At 38.9% G+C, this 21,472-nt stretch overlaps 2 protein-coding genes across 3 annotated transcripts; both read left to right on the forward strand.

The window, feature by feature from the left end:
* The first annotated feature begins 258 nt into the window (after positions 1–258).
* On the forward strand, positions 259–7,099 carry LOC112743586 (acetyl-coenzyme A carboxylase carboxyl transferase subunit alpha, chloroplastic). 2 transcript variants are annotated; one of them, XM_025792862.3, is made up of 12 exons: positions 259–760; positions 1,108–1,439; positions 1,566–1,640; positions 2,269–2,376; positions 2,524–2,684; positions 2,801–2,915; positions 3,008–3,162; positions 4,391–4,442; positions 4,605–4,673; positions 4,905–4,982; positions 5,068–6,193; positions 6,616–7,099. In XM_025792862.3, the coding sequence occupies exons 2-11, from the start codon at positions 1,116–1,118 to the stop codon at positions 6,190–6,192; spliced, it is 2,262 nt and encodes a 753-aa protein (XP_025648647.1). In that variant the 5' UTR covers positions 259–760; positions 1,108–1,115; the 3' UTR covers position 6,193; positions 6,616–7,099. The 2 variants fall into 2 exon arrangements, with proteins under 2 accessions (XP_025648647.1, XP_025648646.1); XM_025792861.3 differs by having other exon boundaries at positions 307–760; positions 1,075–1,439.
* A 10,557-nt stretch (positions 7,100–17,656) lies between these two features.
* On the forward strand, positions 17,657–18,235 carry LOC140178642 (secreted RxLR effector protein 161-like). Its single transcript, XM_072215849.1, has one exon. It carries the CDS (start codon positions 17,657–17,659, stop codon positions 18,233–18,235), a length of 579 nt encoding a protein of 192 aa, XP_072071950.1.
* The last annotated feature ends 3,237 nt before the right edge of the window (positions 18,236–21,472 follow it).

The following is a 21,472-nucleotide window of genomic DNA, read 5'->3' on the forward strand; positions in this document are numbered from 1 at the left end:
ATACTAACATAATTGTTCAATAACTTAATATGATAACTCAATATTTTTTTTTGTTATAACTTAATAAAAAAACACTTAAAAAAATCGCGTTATGTCAAAGAAATAGAAAAATCGAATGAACAGAGATTGAATAGGTAATTGATTCCTTATTTTTTAAAAAGGAACATCTATTTAAAAGTTGAAAGTGAAAGGGCACACAACAAAAGTCATCAATAGTAAATTAGTAATAACTAGCACCTTCAATACACAGCCTCCCCCCTCGCCAATCAAAAATAAAAACTAAACAACATAGCACCTTGGGAGAGTGGCAAGAAGAGAAGCTAAATTCCCAAATTACCCCGATGAAAGCGAGGGTATTGTGTTTTGCGTGATGTTGTAGAAGAAATGGAAGAATAAAACTAACATAGTTGTTCTCACTTGTATGGCTTAACGGCCAAACCGAAAAAAGCTGGCTCATTATTGTAACAACACAAAGCGGCATAAGAAATATCGCCCCCCATTTCATAATTTTCACACTTGGCCATTTTCTTCCTTTGGACACACCAAAAATAAAAACAATTCTAAACCCCAATCTAAGCTTAGCTACTCACTCCCAACTACATACAACAACTCTCTCCCACTTCGACGATCTCTACGATGTTCTTCCCATCTTTTCCCATTTTCTCTCTCTTCCCTTAAGAATCCCTTCATTTCTCTCTCCATCACATTCCAGATTGTTCCTTCTCTTTCTCTCTCGCCTTTTCTTCTCTCTGTTCCCCAGGTAATAATGGAGCTTCTCTTTTGGCCTTGTTTCATTTTCGTTTTCCTGGGAATGTTATGGGAGCCCTTTTGGTTTTGTTGTGATTTTTTGCTTCTTTTGTTGTGTTTGCCTTGATTTTGTGAAAATGGGGGTTAAATCGTTGATGGGGTTCATAAAAAAATTGGATCGAGATGAAGTTTTCTCCCTTTTTAGCTGTTTTTCTTGTGATTTTTCCATATTTCGTTTCTGGCTTTTTCTGATTAGTATTGGTAAAGTTGGGATCTTTTGTGATGGATGTGTTTACACTGATGTTAACATGATTTTTGGTTTTGAAGGTTTTTTAACATTTTGGTGGTGGAATTTTGAAGAATTGGAGATGGCTTCTTCCTCTGCTGCTGCATCTCTTGCCGGCGGTTCGGCCTCGGATCTGCTGAGGAGTTCAACAAGTGGATTCAGCGGTGTCCCTTTGAGGACTTTAGGGAGGGCAAGGTTGCCCTTGAAGCAAAGAGACTTCTCAGTGTCTTGTAAGATGAGGAAGGTGAAGAAGCATGAACACCCTTGGCCTGATAACCCTGATCCCAATGTGAAAGGCGGGGTGCTGAGCCACCTCTCACCTTTCAAACCACTCAAGGAGAAGCCGAAACCGGTCACTTTGGATTTCGAGAAGCCCCTTATTGCGCTGCAAAAGAAGATCATAGATGTAATTTCCAGTTTGCACTTTGTTTGGTTGTGTTGCACGCTATGCTTCGTTTATGTGATAGTTAGTTACTTTGTTAGTTGTGTTTCATCGTGGTTATGCTCATTCTATTTATGGTTGCACAAACAGGTGCGGAAGATGGCAAACGAAACTGGTTTGGATTTTAGTGATCAGATTCTCTCATTGGAAACCAAGTACCAGCAGGTTTGGTAGTTGTTATTAGTGTTATTCTTGAGAAAGTTGGATTACTTTTTTGGGATAAACTGATTATTAGTGGATTAAATTACATGCTGAATGTCATGCATGTTACGATAGATATTGTGAAATAATTATTGGTAGATTGGTTTACCTATCATGCTACTCTCTGATGATCTGATCATAACTTGCCAGAGTGAATCTATAATATTTTAACCTGGTCTTGTTAGTTAAGCATGGCTGTTTTCGTGTGCTCACTTCCCTTTTTAATATATCTAATATACCCTCTGCTTAGTTGTTGCTCATCCCATGTATTTGTCACAGAAATGAAAGTTTAACTTCTTTTAAGTGATTGCTATGTTTTCTGATTCCCTCATTGAATGAAAACTTTCTTTTATTCAATTAAATATTTTGGAATTTGCGCATTCTATGTTGAAGAGTATTATTGTGTTAAAGGTATGTTGTGTTTGCGTGTTGTTCACTGTTTTATTGACTTTGGCTTGTCTTGGTTGTACTGTGCTTCTCAGAGTCCCATCATTCAAATAACTCCTTTTCCCTTTCCACTGAACTCTAAGGTATTAAACAGTAAAAATTTGGGGGAATTGGTCTCATCATTTCACCATTCCTCTTGTTTCAGGCTTTGAAGGATCTATACACGCATCTGACTCCTATTCAGCGGGTCAACATTGCACGGCATCCTAACAGGCCGACTTTCCTTGATCATATCTATAACATTACTGACAAGGTCTACCAAATATTGACATTGTTTTTCGCTTCGATATATTAGTTATTGCATTTTCTAATTTGTAGCACATACTTCTATTGGTTTATTTTCATTCTCCCAGACGCCCACTTAGTGCAACAGAAGTCTCATTTTTTTCTCATATTGCAGTTTGTGGAACTCCATGGTGATCGAGCAGGTTACGATGACCCTGCTATTGTTACTGGTATAGGGACTATAGATGGTAGAAGGTACATGTTCATTGGTCAGCAAAAGGGTAGAAATACCAAAGAAAACATTCAGCGTAACTTTGGGATGCCAACTCCACATGGGTATGTCTTCTATGAACTCTAACTATGTTTAAGATATGATAAAAACAATTTAAATTTATGTGGTTAAGTTTACTGATGAATGATTGACACTGATAGTCGATTTTCAATTCAAACAGTTATAGGAAGGCTCTTCGCTTGATGGAATATGCAGATCACCATGGGTTTCCAATTGTTACTTTCATTGACACGCCTGGGGCATATGCTGACCTTAAATCAGAGGAACTGGGTCAAGTATGTCATAAACTTAGGTTTAACATTCTTTGACACTTGCCAGCTCTCTTTTTTTTCTAGGTTAATCCGTTTCATTACTGTTCATTCTGCAGGGTGAAGCGATTGCTCATAATCTGAGATCCATGTTTGGCCTGAAAGTTCCAGTTATATCCATAGTTATTGGAGAAGGTGGTTCTGGTGGTGCCCTTGCTATTGGATGTGGCAACAAATTACTTATGCTTGAAAATGCAGTTTTCTATGTTGCCAGGTGATCTAAATTTTCAACTCACTGAATCACTCTCGGAAACTCTGTAATATTGCAATTGTTATTTCTATCACGTACCTCTTATTTTCATTGTGCATATTACGTATTAACTGAATCTTATAGAGCTCCTTTGTATGATCTTAACCTTGCAAGCCTTTGCATGTGATTATCTGTTATGCCAGTTGAGAACTTTTACATAATGTGGTTATAAGTTAAGTTATAATGGGATGATGATGAAAGTGGTAGATTTATGTTATTAGTTTGATTGTCCTTGGACCTAATACTGTTTCCCTCCAGTTATTTTCCATTTCGTGCCCCTCCTATGTACTATTCTTTCAGGGTGTTTCAATTTGATTACACCGTGACACGGTGACAGATAATAACGTTATTCTCAAACAAGGAAGATTGTCATTATAAGTTGTTTTGAACACAATAATCTGAAATACACTTATGTTGAAAAGGGTAAATTTCTTATATTTGAATTGACTATGAATATTAGTCCCCCATTATAGTTTTACCTTATATGAAAAATGAAAGAATGAAAGATTTGTATAAATACTAGGTTTTATTAAGACCACCCTTAGCTTGACCATTGACCAACCCTATTAACCACAAATGTTAAGCAAAATTGCTTTCATGTTAGCTACATTTCAATTTAGCACTTTGAAAAAGTGGTTAAACTGTTAACTGGTTTCAACTTTTCTTTCTTATTTGTACTTGAAACTGATTCAAGTTTAGTAGTGATAGGAACCTGGTGTAAACTAGAAGAAATGGGACTAAAACTGTTGTATATTACTACAAAAAGATTGAATTCTGGTGAGGGATCAGCTTCAGAAGCATGTATACAAGAAACAAAATACAAAAGATAAATAGCCATCGGGGATTCAAGAAGCCCTTTGCCCATCCAAAGTCAACTTAAAATATGCCGCCATCTCATTTCCCAGACACACCCCCCATACACACCTCCTAACCAAAAGAAAATATCCAATCAGATCCTCACTTGCACTCGGTGCGGGTTCGGCATAATTGTACATCAGTAGTCACGATTGGCCTGGTATCCAAATTAGGATGGCTTCAAATAACTCAACATAAAGTTTCGTCTTTGAATAAGCTATCCACACATGCACACATATGTAATAAGCCTTTGTAGTATTTTTGACAACCAATTTATGAATAGAAATGTGTTTTCTGTTCTGTTCTTCTGATCTGCTCTCTATGTTTTCATGATTAGTCCTGAGGCATGTGCAGCAATCTTGTGGAAGAGTGCTAAAGCAGCACCAAAGGTATACACAGCACCAACCCTTGGCTCTTCTTTCATTTTGTAATATATATTGTATATATCTCTAATATAATATATATATATATATATATATATATATATATATATTATATTATATATATATATATATATATATATATATATATATATTTCTTATTGTTTGCAGGCTGCTGAGAAACTGAGGATCACAGCCAGTGAATTGTGCCGATTGGAAATTGCAGATGGGGTTATCCCTGTAAGAATCCGATTAATTATGCCTTTCAGTGTTCTTTTTTTCTTTAATCCAAAAGAATTATGCCTTTTGCTCTTAATCCTATTCATATATGATATATGTAAAATATCATTCTACTGGTTTTGAAATTTAATGATATGATTTTGTCTTTTTATACATACAATATAGGCAGTTCCACACTTATGGATAATAATATAATCTATTGAATAAAACATTTCACTGTCTTTTCAATAGGAGCCACTTGGTGGTGCACATGCAGATCCATCTTGGACCTCGCAACAGATAAAAAAAGCAGTCAATGAAGCCATGGATGTAAGTTTTATAGTTAGCAAGTGTTTTACTGAAATTTATGTGACAGCATGTGCATATTTAGACCTTTGATTTTTTAACTGTATAGGAGCTCACCAAGTTGAATACCGAAGAGCTACTACGACATCGCATGCTTAAGTTCCGCAAGATTGGTGGGTTCCAGGAAGGAATTCCTGTAGAACCCAAGAAGAAAATCAACATGAAGAAGAAAGATATACCAATTGCCAATAAGATTTCGGATGCTGAATTAGAGGTTGAGGTTGAGAAGCTGAAGCAGCAAATCTTGGATTCTAAGGAATCCTCTATTGAGCCGAGATTAGATCTGGATGATATGATAAAACAACTGCAAATAGAGGTTGACCAAGAGTACTCTGAGGCAGTTAACGCCATTGGCTTGTCTGACAGGATGTCAAAACTAAAGGAGGAGGTTGTGAAAGCAAACACAGATAACCAATTTGTTGATCCGTTGCTGAAGAGTAAGATAGAAAAGCTAAAGGAGGAGTTTGATCAGAAATTGTCCACGGCACCCAACTTTGGCAGGCTGGAGAATAAGGTTAACATGTTGAAAGAATTGTCTAAGGTAAAGCGTTTGCAAGATCAGAACAAGCGAACTTCCGCATTGGAACAAGAATTGAAGACAAAATTCGATGGCATCATGAAGAATCCAAGAATAAAGGAAAAGTACGAGGCATTGAAGTCTGAAATTCAAGCTGCCGGGGCATCCTCCTCTAGGGATTTGGATGATGATCTGAAGCAGAAAATCGTCGAGTTTAATAAAGAATTTGACTCGCTGCTGGCTGAGTCTTTGAAGTCGGCCGGCATGGAAGTTAAGATTGCACCAGCAAGGCCACGAGACAGCTCAGAGGAGTCTGCAGTGTTAGGATATGAATCGAAGATAGAAGAATTAAGAGAGGGTATAAGTAAGGAAATCGAGAAGTTGGCAAACTCATCCAACATTAAGAGCAAGATTGAACTATTGAAATTGGAGGTTGCTAAGGCTGGAGAGACACCTGATACAGAATCAAAGAATAGAATTGCTGCTTTGGTGCAACAAATTAAGCAGAGCCTTGAAGAGGCTGTTGACTCGTCTAGCTTGAAAGAGGAGTATGAAAATCTGGTTTCTAAGATTTCCAGCAGAGATTTGGAAACGGAAGATGGTCTCACCAATGATCAGTTGCGAGAGAAAGTTGGTGCAAACCGCAGCTTTTCTTAATGTGAGTTCATCTGATCACACAACTGAAAAATCTCTGCAACTTTGGACTTTTTAAGGCATTCTAGGGGATAATTTATCTGTAGCTTTAAAACATTGCTAGTCGTATTTTCCACTGAACTGAATTGCATAGCTTATGTCATAAACCATTTCTCTCAAAAGCTTAACCTATAAACGAATAGTTTTATATCTTAACATTGCAATAGTGCTAACGTTAGAGTGCAGTGTTTTGTACAGTATTTACGTCTTTATTTTATTGTTTACTTTGTAATAAGCTCCACTTTATTGTGTTGAGCTCTTTCTTAAAATATATATAATATGCGATCTTAGATTTATAATCAGTTTTTTCATATGTAAGTTTACTTCATTCTTCATTTAAATTTTTGTTCTCACTTACATAACATTTTGTTGAATCACTTCTATCAGCCTGCTGCTTCTAGAAGGTGCCAGAGTAGATGATGATCCTAACATGCAAGATCAGTATAACTGAGTGTGGAAACTGCACCATTGTTCTTATTGATAAGTAGCTTATATCATCAGCTGGCGGTGCATCAAGTAGCATTATGGCTATATTTCTTTGATCCAAGTTTTGGGATTTAGAAGACTTGCATTTGAATTGTGGCTGATATTTTTCTGTCATCGTCCATCTCAGTATCAGAAAAAAAAAAAGGAGAATAAGAAGGGAAAGCCATTTTGTATTTGTTTGAGTCACAATGTTGGAGTTAATTTTAGAACTTTCCCCCCCTCTATTTCTTTTTAGCTTTTTGTTTTTTTTTTTTCCAAAAAGTATTTGAAACGATGAAATTTTCCCTGAAAAATTAGTCTTAGATGCTTAAATGAACATTGTATAGATTGCTTGTGTTTCAGTAACCCAATAAATAGTAGTGCTGTTTTGTCTTATTTGGAAAAATGATTTGCTTACCTTATTATTATCTTACGCATTGGGTTTATGTAGGAGATAAAACTCAGGTGGAATAAGGCAATGAAGTGCTTCCTTTTGTTTTTCAGAAAATAATCCATCAATGCTTAATCCATTCTCACCCTTAGGAGTTGAAGTCTTGCTGATTTTCACATTCTCTTCAGCAACTGAATTATTTATGGTCACAGCACCACCATCAATACTTTTTCATTATCGCAATTTTACAAGAGCATTTATCATCACACTTGCATACTGGCACTGGTCTGTATTCGTTCAAATCCTCCCATATGACTGAGTTTTGTGAAGTATGCTGTGATTGTTAATTCTCCCTGTCGTAAGCTGAATAGTTATTCTTTCAGCTCTCTAACTCTGAACAAGTCACCTTCGAAGAATCGATGTTTAAGATCTCTCCATAATTCGCTTGCGTCATTGCACCATATCACGGGCTGTTTAGGATCTATGGATTTAGTGAAGAGTATAGCTAGGAAAGGACAAAAGTGTTTCTGTCCCAGGCCTCAAAGGTGGGATTTCATTAGGTGGTAGAAGGGAGCTATCAACGAACTTATATTTGTTCTTCGACTTGAGTGAAATCCAAACAGAACTCGCCCATGCATGATAATTGTGAGTGGTAAGCCGAGACGAAGAGAGCGAGATACTTGGATTTTCGCTCACATGCAAGAAATAGTAACTAGACGGATCTTGAGTGAGATTGATGCTAGATCTACTCATGTTAGCTTGCAAAGTTGAAAATTGTCGCATCATTTGCGTGAAGCTGTGAAAGTCACTAGCAAAAAATTCGGTGTATAGTTGTGAAAGTCACTAGCAAAAAAATTCGGTGTATAGTTCAACTAATTTGGATCCATCACATGTTCACAATATGCCCTGATTGCCATTAATGAACACTCTAGAAGGGTGATTGATGAATTTTATTAGAAAAGAAGAATTAAACCACTACAGCAGTAGTGTGATGCAACATCATGAGCGCAATGAAGTGGTAAACTAATGAAACAATGAGAATGTATAGAAAGAAAAAATGATCTATTCAAGTAACATCAGCAACTCCGCCTATGTTACACTTGCGGTACATAGTCGGTCCCAAACCTGGATAAAGGAGGAGGGTTGTGTTAGGTTTTCGACAATCAACATAAAAATATAGTCGAACCCCCATGACATGAATCAAAGACATTATTGCGCTAAAGCTAGGTCGTTGTCCGGAAGTAACGCGTTGTATGGCTCGAGTACGGTGTCAAATGAGCAAAAGCTGCTGCATCGGTGCCCGGATGTTGTATTAAATGAGCAAGGGTTCTCGCATTTTCGTGAACGGATGAGGGTAAATATGCTAGTTCACAAAGTAAAAAGTAAAGGTTGAAGTGACAGAAGGTTGATATTTGAGACATGGAACATAGGCACTCTAACAAGAAAGTCCATGGAGGTGGTGAACACCATGACAAGGAAGAAAATTAACATTATGTGCCTACAAGAAATAAAATGGGTTGGTGCGAAGGATAGGGAGTTGGATACTTCTGGTTTTAAACTTTGGTATACAGGAAAGATGAAGAATAGGAATGGGGTTGGAATAATTGTGGATAAGCTGTGGAAGAAGGACGTCGTGGATGTCAAGAGGGTGGGAGATTAGATCATCTCTATCAAACTTGTGGTGGAGGGAGGTGCTTTCCATGTGATTAGCGCCTATGCACCGCAAGTGGGTTCAGACGAACAATACAAGATAAGGTTTTGGGAGGATCTAGAGAGTTTGGTTCAAGGCATACCTTTGGGAGATAAGATTTTCTTAGGAGGAGATTTAAATGGCCATGTTGGGAGAGAAGTGACTGGATATGGGAGTATTCACAGAGGCCATGGTTTCGGGGTGATCAATGTCGAGGGTAAAACTATTTTGGACTTTTCCTCAACCTTTGATCTTCTCATCGCAAATACGTGTTTTAAAAAGAGAGACAAACATCTTATAACCTATAAGAGTGGCATGACAAGCTCTCAAATCGACTTCTTCTTGTTGAGGAGAGTCGACCGGAAATTTTTCATTAACTGTAAAATTATCTCGGGAGAGAGTTTGACAACACAACATAGGGTGCTCGTCATGGATTTTCGCGTTGAACAAAAGTTGAGGAAAAGACATCATACGAAGAACCCAAGGATGAGGTGGTGGCGGATGAAAGGTGAGGAACAAAGAAGCTTCCTAAGACGGGTAGGAGAAGAGGCAAAGTGGGATGGGAATGGAAGCACGGAAGAGATGTGGAGGGAGATGGCAGAAGTTATTAGAAGAACAGCAAAAGAAAGCTTTGGTGAATCTAAAGGAATAAGATCAAGAGACAAGGAGTCCTGGTGGTGGAATGCGAGTGTATAAAAAAAGATAAAGATAAAAAGGGAGTGTTTTAAAGAGTGGTCTTTATGCTGCAACACAGATAACTGGGAAAAATATAAGGCGGCTAAGAAAGAGACAAAAGTGGCTGTAAGTGAAGCAAGAACAAGAGCATATGAGGGTCTCTACCAGTCTTTGGGTACGAAAGAAGGAGAAAAAAGTATATATAGAATCGCAAAGAGTTGTGAAAGAAGAACGAGAGATTTGGATCAGGTTAAGTGCATAAAGGATAAGAATGGAGAGGTGTTGGCTCAAGAGGAGAAGATTAATGAAAGGTGGAAGAGCTACTTCTACGAGTTACTTAATGAGGGACAGAAGACTCTTCCGAGCCTTGGTCAGTTATGCACAAGGAAAGAAGATCAAAACTTTGACTACTATCGAAGGATTCGAGACTTCGAGGTAAAAGAGGCTCTAAAGCAGATGAAAAATGGCAGGGCAGTAGGAACTGATAATATCCTGATTGAGGTTTGGAAGGGTCTTGGAGAAAAAGGCATCAACTGGTTAACCAAGCTTTTTAATGAGATTTTAAGGTCAAAGAAAATGCCTGATGAGTGGAGAAAGAGCACCTTGGTACCTATCTATAAGAATAAGGGGGATATACAAAGTTGCAAAAACTATAGAGGGATCAAGCTTATGAGTCATACCATGAAGTTATGGGAAAGGGTGATAGAACAGAGGTTGAGAAAAGAGACACAAGTAACAGAGAACCAATTTGGATTTATGCCGGGCAGATCTACCACTGAAGCGATATACCTATTAAGAAGAATGATGGAGAGGTATCGTAGTAATAAAAGGGATCTACATATGGTATTTATTGATTTGGAAAAAGCATATGATAGGGTACCAAGGGAGGTTTTATGGAAGGTTTTAGAAAAGAGGAGAGTAAGGATCGCCTATATTCATGTAATTAAAGACATGTATGATGGGGCCACAACTAGTGTGAAGACTCAAGGTTGTATGACACAGAAATTTTCTATTGGTATAGGATTACACCAGGTATCATCCTTAAGTCCATATCTTTTCACATTAGTCTTGGAAGTACTCACAGAACACATCCAAGAGCCTGTGCCATGGTGCATGCTTTTTGCCGATGATATCGTCCTTATGGGAGAGTCAAGGGAAGACCTAAATAAGAAGTTGGAGTTATAGAGAGAAGCTCTAGAAGTGTATGGTCTGCGCATAAGCCATAGAAAGACGGAATATATGGAATATAAGTTCAGTCTGAGAAGGGAAAACCCTAATATAGAGGTGAAGATTGGAGAAAACATCCTACGAAAAGTTAAAAGTTTTAAGTATCTTAGGTGCATCATACAGGATAATGGAGAGATTGAACAGGATGAAATCATAGGATCCAAGCAGGTTGGTCAAAATGGCGGAGTGCATCTGGTTTTATATGCGACAAAAAAGTGCCTTTAAAACTTAAAAGTAAATTCTATCGCACCGCTATAAGACCGGCTATGCTTTATGGTACGGAGTGTTGGGCGGCTAAAGGGGAGCACAAACATAAGCTGAGTGTGGCGGAGATGAAAATGTTGAGATGGATGAGTGGTCATACGCGATTGGATAAAATAAGGAACGAAGATATAAGGGAGAGAGTTGGAGTAGCACCCATTGTGGAAAAGATAGTTGAATCGTGTCTCAGGTGGTTTGGACATGTGAGAAAAAGACCGATAGAACATCCAGTCAGGAGGGTGGATGAGATGAAAGATGAACAAGGGGCGAAAGGCAGAGGAAGACCTAAGAGGACCATCCATGAGGTGGTCAACGAGATCTACATGTAAACGGTCTCTCTGTAGATATGATACATGATAGAGCACAATGGCGTCGTTTGATTCATGTAGCCGACCCCACTTAGTGGGACAAGGCTTTGTTGTTGTTGTTGTATTCAAGTAACATTAGCACCAGAGGGATATGACCATGCATTCTTCTAATTAATTGAACCTGTCAAGAATGTGAGAATAGAAATTAGTAGGGGAATTTAGTGTAAGAGAGCAGAGGGAAGAGAAAGGGGGAATAGAAGGATATTGAATCCACAATTACGAGAGAGAACAAGTAATACCACAATACGCTAACGAACATAATTCTCCAGTCTCTTATTAGTAGCTTTCACTCTTGTGCTCATGTGTGGTCCCTGATTTATTAGATTGCTTGCCATCTGTCCTTGATTTGTAACTAACTCTCCTTCCAACAATTGTGGCTTTGCGGATTGAGTATTAGTATTGCTCTCTGAATGGGTAGCATAGCCTTCTTTTACATGCCCAGGCCCACTAATATTCGTTACATTACCCCCCGGATCAACATCAACCTTGCCCTCAAGGTTGAAATCTGGAAAAGCACGGCAGAAGTTATCAGCAACTTCCCATGTCAATTCTGTCATTGGACCTTCACCCCATTGGACCTGGAGCTGAGGAATCTCTTTGCCATCTTTGATCACCGTTCGCTTGGCTCGAACTACATGAGGTTCTAAAACCGGACCCATTTCAGTGGTACGTAGAAGAAGAGGAAGGTAGTGAGTCTCTTGGTCACCACGGAATTTCTTCAGAGCAGAGATATGAAAGACATTGTGAATCTTTGCCTCCAGAGATAGTGCCAACTTATAAGCCACAACACTAAGCTTTTGCTGGATCTTAAACGGTCCAAAATAATGCATGCCCAATTTCTGATGCTTACATAAAGCCACCGAATGCTGTCGATAGGGTTGGAGCTTTACTAAAGCTAAGTCACCCTCCTCCAATTCAACCTGACGACGCTGCTTATCGGCATGGTACTTCATGAACTGTTGAGAACAAGTAAGATTGTGCTTCAGCTGTTCTAGAGTCTGGTCTCGCAGAGTCAACATTTATTGTAAGGAAGGATCATCCGCATGGCAAAATTCATACCGAACCAGAGATGGCGGATCCCGACCATATATAGCCTTAAAGGGAGACATCTTAATGCTATTATGCCAAGAAGTGTTGTACCAAAGCTCTACCCAAGAGAGCATATCCAGCCATCGTCTCGGGGTATCAAAACAAAAGCACCGAAGGTACATTTTCAGCGTTTTGTTCAACACTTCACTCTGACCATCAGTTTGTGGGTGATAAGCAGAGCTCATGGCCAAGGTGGTCCCATGTAGCTTAAAAAGGTGCTGCCAGAATTTGCTAACAAAGACTTTGTTACGGTTTGAGACTATTGATTTGGGATAACTATGCAGCTTCACAACATGTTGAATCAAAGCCTCAGCAACACTCTAACTATTAAAGTCATTCTCAAGTGCAATGAAATGCGCTGATTTAGTAAGACGATCAATCACAACCAAGATAATAGAAAAACCATGAATTGGAGCCAAAGCTATAATAAAATCCATGCAAATATCCGCCCAAACTCTAGAAGGAATAGGCAGCGGTTGCAACAATCCTGCTGGCAATCTTTCTCTATTTTTGCTCGCTGACAAGTACCATAAGGGAGGACATATTCTTGTATTTGTTGCTGCATCTTAGGCCAGTAAAATGTGGAGCAAATGTGTTTCACTGTTTTAGCAATGCCCGCATGCCCTCCCATAGCACTATCATGGAATTCTTTCATGATGAGACCAATGAGCTTGCTGCTCTGTGGAACTACCACTCTGTCCCGCCATAATAAGATGCCCTGTAGATAAGTATAGTTCTTGTCCGATACCGTACCAGTGGTACACTGGTGTACAAGATCCTTAAGGAAGGTGTCCGTCGCAATCTCTTCCTTAAGACTCTGCAACCATTCAGATTTAGGCATTGACCATGCTGTGAGATAGGAGAGTGATAAGGCATTTGCTGCGACGTTCTCGGAGCCAGGCTTATAGTGGATTTCAAAGTCATACCCGAGGAGCTTATGCAACCACTTATGCTGCTCGAGAGTGTGCAAATTTTGTTCAAGCAGCGCTTTTAAACTCTGCTGGTCTGTGCGGATCACGAATTTCTTCCGCAACAAATAGTGTCGAAACTTGGCGATCGCCTCAGTAATCGCATAGAACTCTCGAGTGTATGCAGATTGTTGCTGCATACTAGGAGACAACTTCTTAGAAAAGTAAGCTATGGGGTACTTACCTTAAGCCAGAACGGCTCCAATTCCTGAACCAAAAGCGTCAGTCTCAATCTCAAAAGGTAGAGCAAAGTTCGGTAATGCTAACATCGGTTCAGAAGAAATAACATGTTTTAGTTGGTTGAAAGCCAAATCATCCCTATAGCTCCACTCAAACGCTTCCTTTTTTAGAAGGTCTGTGAGCGGTGTAGCGATGGTCGCGTATCCTTTGATAAAGCGGCGATAGTAGCCAGTTAAGCCCAAAAACCCACGCAACTGTTTGAGGTTTTGTGGCGGCTTCCATTCAGTAACCGCCTCCACTTTGGCACGCTCCATGTGAACCCCATTGCCAAATATAGTGTGTCCAAGATAATCAACCTCGAATGTACCAAACAGGCACTTAGAAAGCTTGGAAAACAATTGCTCCTGCTGCAACAGCTTCAAGACCAATTCAAGGTGCTGCAAGTGCTAATTCCAAGAAGGGCATTATACCAAAATGTCATAAAAGAAAACCAATACGAATTTTCACAAAAATGGCCTAAACACATCATTCATGAGGCTTTGAAATGTAGCCAGCACATTGGTTAAGCTGAAGGACATGACCAACCATTCATAAGGACTTTGAGGAGTTCGGAAAGCTGTCTTGAAGCGATCCTCAGGCTTGACCAGAATTTGGTGATAACCCGACCGTAAATCCAGCTTCAAAAAAACTGTGGCACCAAACAGTTCGTCCAAAAGCTCATCCACCGTAGGTATCGGAAAGCTATCTTTAATAGTGATATTATTCAGGGCTCTATAATCGGTACAAAAGCGCCATGTGCCATCCTTTTTCCTTACCAAAAGGATTGGGGAGGAAAAGGGGCTCTTGCTAGGTTAGATGATGCCTTCTTCCAACATGTCCTTGATCATCAACTTAATTTGTGTTTTCTGGTAATGCGGATATCGATAGGGGTGAGCCTTGACCGGTGCTGCACCCTGGACCAAGGGAATGCCGTGATCATGAAAATGTTGGGGGGTAAACCTGATGGCTGGGCAAAAACTCCTGCATAGGTGTTGAGAAGCAAAATTAATTCAGGAGCCAAAGTTTCATGGAGTTGCAGCTGTGGTATCAAGGACTTTTCGGCTTGTTGCACCTCGAGTAAAACCTTCAGCTATAGAATCGGTACAAATCAAGTGTCTGATGTGATGAAATTGAGCCTGTGCCGGAGTATGCGACTTTTCGCCTTGCACCATAACAAATTGGCCATTATGCAAGAACCTGAGAAACGAGGAATCGTAATTAACAATATGAGCCATCAAAGTCTTCAGCCACGTCTTCCCAATCACTAAATCACCTCCTGCAACATGAAGAACCAACACATCGGGAATAGTCAATGTGCACCCATGCAAATTTACCTCAAAGGCTGGGATATAACCTTCCACCTCCAACACATCAAAATCACCTACCATTACTTTGATACTAGGAGCTGGCTCGATTGGAAGATTTAAGAATTTTGCAATCCGCAACTGGATGAAGCTATCGAAGCTGCCGCCATCAATAAGGGCTTGAACTTCCAACCCATTGACATGAGCTTTAATATGAATCATAGCTGGACTAAAGGTGCCGTGCATGGCATTATAAGATAAATGGTGCCCCAAGACCTGTTGCTCCAATTGTGGCACAACTTCTCCATCACACAAAACCTCATCCATATTCACCTGCGGCTCTGTATCATCCTCCATTTCAAGCTAGAGAGACATGAATTGGCGGTTAGTGCACTTGTGTGTGGCCGAGAACCTCTCATCACACTAATAGCATAATCCCTTGTCTATTATACTCTGGATTTCAGCTGGAGTAAGACGCCGAGTGGCATTTCGATTTGAGGTCACAGGTGGGCGTTGCGGTGGTGTAGGAAGGAGGGGAGGGAGGGATGAACATGTGTTCGGTCGCAGAGCAGTGCCTAAAGCATGGGTAGCAAATTGGGGACGATAGGAAGCCGTCGACTACGAACATGGGCAATGAAAGCACTAATTGGAAGGGTGATTGATGAATTTTATTGAAAAGAAGAATTAAACCAGTACAGCAGTAGTGTGATGCAGCATCATGAGCGCAATGAAGTGGTAAACTAATGAAACAATGAGAATGTATAGAAAGAAAAAATGATCTATTCAAGTAACATCAGCACCAGAGGGATATGACCATGCATTCTTCCAGTTAATTGAACCTGTCAAGAATGTGAGAATAGAAATTAGCCGGGGAATTTAGTGTAAGAGAGCGGAGGGAAGAGAAAGGGGGAATAGAACGATATTGAATCCACAATTACGAGAGAGAACAAGTAACACCACAATACGCTAAAGAACATAATTCTCCAGTCTCCTATTAGTAGCTTTCACTCTTGTGCTTTTGCGTGGTCCCTGATTTATCAGATTGCTTGCCATTTGTCCTTGATTTGTAACTAACTCTCCCTCCAACAATTGTGGCTTTGCAGAGTGAGTATTAGGATTGTTCTCTGAATGGGCAGCATGGCCTTCTTTTACGTGCCCAGGCCCTCTAATATTTGTTACACATTCACACCAAAGAGTCAATTCACGACCTTCACCAAGAAGAAACGGCTCTCTGAAGCTCTCAATCTCGATGCGTTGCAGTGTCGTGAAGAGAATGACGCAAACAAGAACAGAAACCTCTTTTCTAAACCTCATGATCGGAACTCATCAACCTATGCATGGATTGGTATGGATGGTGACGTGAGGTGAAGAGAAGAAAAGAAAGAAGAGGAAGAGATGATAAAGACTCGAGAAGAGGTGTAATTGTACTATAAATGTGATAGCTCACTGTACCATGTAGAAACCTATGTGTGAGTGCAAAAAATGTACAGTGAGAGAGAGAAACAGGGACAAAGCTTGGAGCCATAAATGAAGATCAAGATGATTTTTGAAGTATGATAATGGATCTCAATTAGTTAAGATATAAGTCGTGTTTATATATACACAGCCTATGAACTATCTAACTTCTAACAATATGTTGGTCATGTGTAAGGTTCTCTGGTATCACTGAAGGTAGAAGAGGATTTAGATAGAGAGAGTGTAAAAAAGCAGTAGTATGAATAGTCACGAATAACAAGAATAGAAGTGGTGTGAGGAATTATTGGAGAGGAAGTATCAATGTGATAATCCCAAACCAGTGAATGAATATATTGAATAAGAGTATATGACTATAACAGAAATAATGTTTGGCATTTGAAGGCCAATTATCTCCACAATTCTCACTTTAGTCTTTTCCTACCTAAAACCAATGCTCCTTACTTTCTATTTATATATCTCTCTCTCCTATAACTAACTCCCTAAATTCACGGAGCCTTTCTTATTCCTGTCCTCCTATATGCATATTTAAAAGGAGTAATTTCTTCATATTTTTCCTGAACTTTTTGGCTATCAGGGTTTGTCACAATTTCCCACCCCCCTCGAAGATCTACCTTGTCCTCAAGGTGAAAAGAGGGAAACGCCAGCTTCAACTTCTCCGCCAACCCCCAAGTTCTTTCAAAATCTGGTAGGTTCAATCATTTCACTAGAACTTCAAGTTCTCCTAACTTGTTAAGGCGTTCATCCAGGTTCTGCTCAAGCTCAACCACAAGCTCCCCTTCTTCAGTCAGTGCAGCCGGTAGTGGATGAGGTGCCAAGGAAGGGCCAATACTATTCTTAAGAAAGGAAACATGAAAAACATGAAATTTTTATTTCTGTTTCTATGTCCTTGAGGTATATTTTTCCATCAGGCTTATCGTATTTCTATTTCCTTCACTATATATTATTATATGAGCTTTAGATCTGTTGTGTCACTTTGTTATCCTTAGCTTTACGGCATGAAGTAAGGGCTAGGGTAACGGGGTGTTACACATTTTGGCTATGCTCAGTCTGAAGCTGACCTTTGCCTCTTCAATATGGTTTCATCTCACGATTTCACTTGTATTCTCATATACTATGATGATTTATTTATGGCTAGTAATAGCTCATATGACATTCAAGCTGTCAAAATATTGCTTGATAATAGGTTCAAAATTAAGGACTTGGGTAACTGATTTTTTTTGGTATGGAGATTGCTCGCAGCAGCTTTGGTTTTGCATCAGCGTAAATACACTTTGAAACTTCTGAAAGAATTTGGCATGGAGGATGCCAAGCTAGCTTCCATACCTATGAAACTGTCCAAGGGCAGTGGTACAAGATTGGAGAACTTTGCTCCCTATCGACGTCTCATAGGTCACTTAATTTACCTCATAAATACTTGGTTGGACATCACTTTTGCTGACAGTAAGCTCAATCAATACCTCGACTATGCCACGGACTCACACTTTAAAGCGGGGCTATATGTTTTAAGATACCTCAAGCAAGCCCTGCTAATACCATCCTTTTTCCCCCCTGTTGATCTCTCTTTGACTGCATACTCAGACTCTGATTGGGGAGCTTGTCCCGATTCTCATAGGTCCGTGTCTGACTATTGTTATTTCCTTGGACAATCACTCATCTCGTGGAAGAGCAAAAAGCAGACGACCATGGCTAGATCCTCTGTTGAGGCAGAGTATTGTGCCTTAGCTCTGGCCACTTATGAAGGCTTGTGGCTGTCTTACATCCTTCGTGACTCCAAGCTTCCTTTAAGGTCACCAATTAGACTATACCGTGACAATAACTTTGCCTTGCACATAGCAGCCAATCCCGTTTTCCATGAACAAATTACAACACGTTGAGATTGAGTGTAATGTGGTTTGAGATCAAGCTCAATGTGAAAAGATAAATCTCCTACTAGTTTCATCCATCAACCAACTACATGATGTTTTCATGAAAGTCCTTGCCTTTTGACCATTCAGCACATTTCAATCCAAGTTAGGAATGATTAATTTTCATGATTCTAGCTTGCTGGAGGATGTAAGAGATAAAACTCAATAAGTAAAAAAGAATGATACTAAGTTAGTTACATATATTTATAGTGTAACTACTGCCAACTAGACAAAGTAGTTTAAAAGTTAGTTATTTGTATGAGTTAGTCCTAACAGCTAGAGTTAGAACTTAACTAGTGTTAGTTAGCATGTGTTAGAAGTTAGTTGTGAGTTAGTTCATAGACTGTGTATATATACAAATTAACCTGTAGCTTAACTAGATAAGATTCATCATTGTATTTCAGAATTCATCTTGATCTTTGATGAAAAGGAATTTGCTTTGATGGTCTAGAATTTTCTCAAATGATTGAAATCTCGTTGCAAGTATAGTTCTATACCAACAAACAATCCTCCCAACAAAAAATATGGTTTTGTCACATGTACAAACCCCAATGAAAATTTAACCGAAGTATCTAAACCTCGGATCATCTCACAAGGAATTACAATGAAGTGAATGATTATTGGCTATGAAGGAACAAGGGGTTTGGTTTCATAAAGGGCAAGAAAATAAAAGGGCAAGAAAAGTAAATCAATCAAGCAATTAAAGAAAGCAATTAACAAAGAGAGACATTCATGGCAAAGATTGAGAATATAGGCCTTCTATCCTAGTCATACAATGATTAATCCATCCTATTTAGTCAACTCCGGCAAATAGAAGAAGGTATCATGTTATCTTCACATAGGGAGAACGTCAAACAAGACTAATCAATCATATCACAATGATAAACAAGAATTTATCTTATTACGTCATCCCCGACGATGGAGGAAGGTATCATATTATCCTCACACTCGGAGAAAGTCTAATAAGACTAGCTAATCTCAATCCAAAAGTCCTAATCAACTTACTAATTAAATTAGTAAAAGATTAGCGTCATTGGAAACAATATTAGCTAACAACTCTAAATCACCAACATAGGTTGGGTTTTCATGACTCAAGATTGCCTAATCACTTTTTCCAAGCCAAGAATGTTTAAAGAGCTACTCTAACATCCAACCAAGCATTTTGTCAAACACTTGGACGGTATAAAAGGAAAGCATGGTAAATGTGCAAGAAATAGTAAAATCTACCAACTACCAATTGCAAGGAAAGTAAAATTCACAATTCAAATCAACAATAAGGAACATCAAACATGTGCATTAATTGTAAATCAAATCCAACATGAGCATTCATAAATATAAAAAAGAGGCATGAAAGTAAAATTGACAAGAGAACTAAGAATAATGAGGGAATCGAAGCAAAAAATTATAAAGGAAACAAGATGAAATCAAGAAATTATGCCTAGATCTAAGATGCAATTGGCCTAGGAATCCTAATTCTAGAGAGAAGAGGAGCTTCTCTCTCTAGAAACTAAACTACATGATGCCAATTCTACAACTAAGTGCCCCCTCCCCTTTGCCCCAACTTGAATTCTGCATGAAATAGCCTCAGGAATGAATTGGATTTGGGCTTGGGAAGCTCAGAAATCGCCCTCAGCATTTTTACTTTAATGAGGTCATGTGCGAGTATCGACGCGTACGCATGGGTCACGCGTACACGTCGCTTGACATTTTTCCATCCACGCGTACATGTCATGTACGCGTGCGCGTCGCCATGCGACTTCATCTTCACGCGTGCGCATCTGCTGTGCGTGCGCGTCCATGAATGCACTCTAAATCCTTGTTTTTCCATGAGTTCTCCACTTTGCATGCTTTTCTCTTCACTCCTTTGATCCATTCCTAACCTTTTCAACCTGAATTCACTAACAAACACATCAAGGCATCTAGTAGAATCAAAGGTGAATAAAAATTACCAATTTAAGGGCTTAAAAAGCATGTTTTTACACTTAAGCACAAATCAAGGGAGAATTACAAAACCATGCCATTTCATTGAATAAATGTGAGAAAAGGTGATAAAATCCCCTAAAATAAGTACAAGATAAACCACAAAATTGGGGTTTATCAAACCTCCCTACACTTAAACCGAGCATGTCCTCATGCTAAACTCAAGAAAGAAAGAAAGGGCATCAACATTTATCCAATGTAAACTACCTAGATGCAACTTATCGAAATGCAACTATCTATATAAATGCAATCACTTGGTCAAAACAAATCACTTCCAAGGAAACATATGTAAGCATAAGGGCTAAAGCACTAGGAATCAATTCAAACCAAACCAAACCCACAATTGTATTGAATTATCAAAAAGATTTTACAAACTTGCATGAAGAAGAATGATCATGGTGAAAACATGTAATTGAGTAATCGAACCTCACCGGATGTGTATCTGCTCTAGTCACTCAAGTGTTTGGGGTTAATTCACTCAATTCTCCCCTAATCATACTTTTCAAGATTTGTTTTTCATCTAACAATCAACAATTATTCAATGCATGCATACAAATATCATGAGGGCTTTTCCATAGGTTGTAATGGGGCTAGGGTCAAGGTAGGGTCATATATGGTTAAGTGGACTAGAATTTGAATCTTTGATTAACCTAAACTTCCCACCTAACCTATATAACAACCTATACAATTTAGAAGCTAACCTAACTACCCATTTTTCACTTTTCCACACACTCATGCATTCTCTTTTGGATTACAACTCATATGCATTGCTTCTTATTGAGCTTTACTTGGGGGCATTTTGTCCCCTTTTCATTGCTTTTCTTTTTCTTTCTTTTCCATATTTATTTCTTTTTCTTTTGTTTTTCTCAAAATTTTTAATTTTTTTTTACATCAATGCATAAGGTATAAACATTTGATTAATACATGAGTATGCACCCAATTTCCAATTATAGAAATACAAAACACCCTTTTTATCCCAACCAATATTCCCAAATCTCTCCAAACTTGAATAGTAAACACTCTCACTAGCCTAAGCTAATCAAAGATCCAAACAAGGGACATTTATTATTTTTCACTTTAGGCTTGTAATGTGTTAAAATAAGGAACAATTGGGTTAAGCATAGGCTCAAAATTGGTTAACACTGGAAGATAAAAGGTAGGCTATTTGGGTAAGTGAGCTAATGAAACAATGACCTCAATCATATAAGTGCATGTATACACAAAATA

Source organism: Arachis hypogaea, chromosome 14, assembly GCF_003086295.3.
Source record: "Arachis hypogaea cultivar Tifrunner chromosome 14, arahy.Tifrunner.gnm2.J5K5, whole genome shotgun sequence".
Classification (NCBI taxonomy): domain Eukaryota; kingdom Viridiplantae; phylum Streptophyta; class Magnoliopsida; order Fabales; family Fabaceae; genus Arachis; species Arachis hypogaea.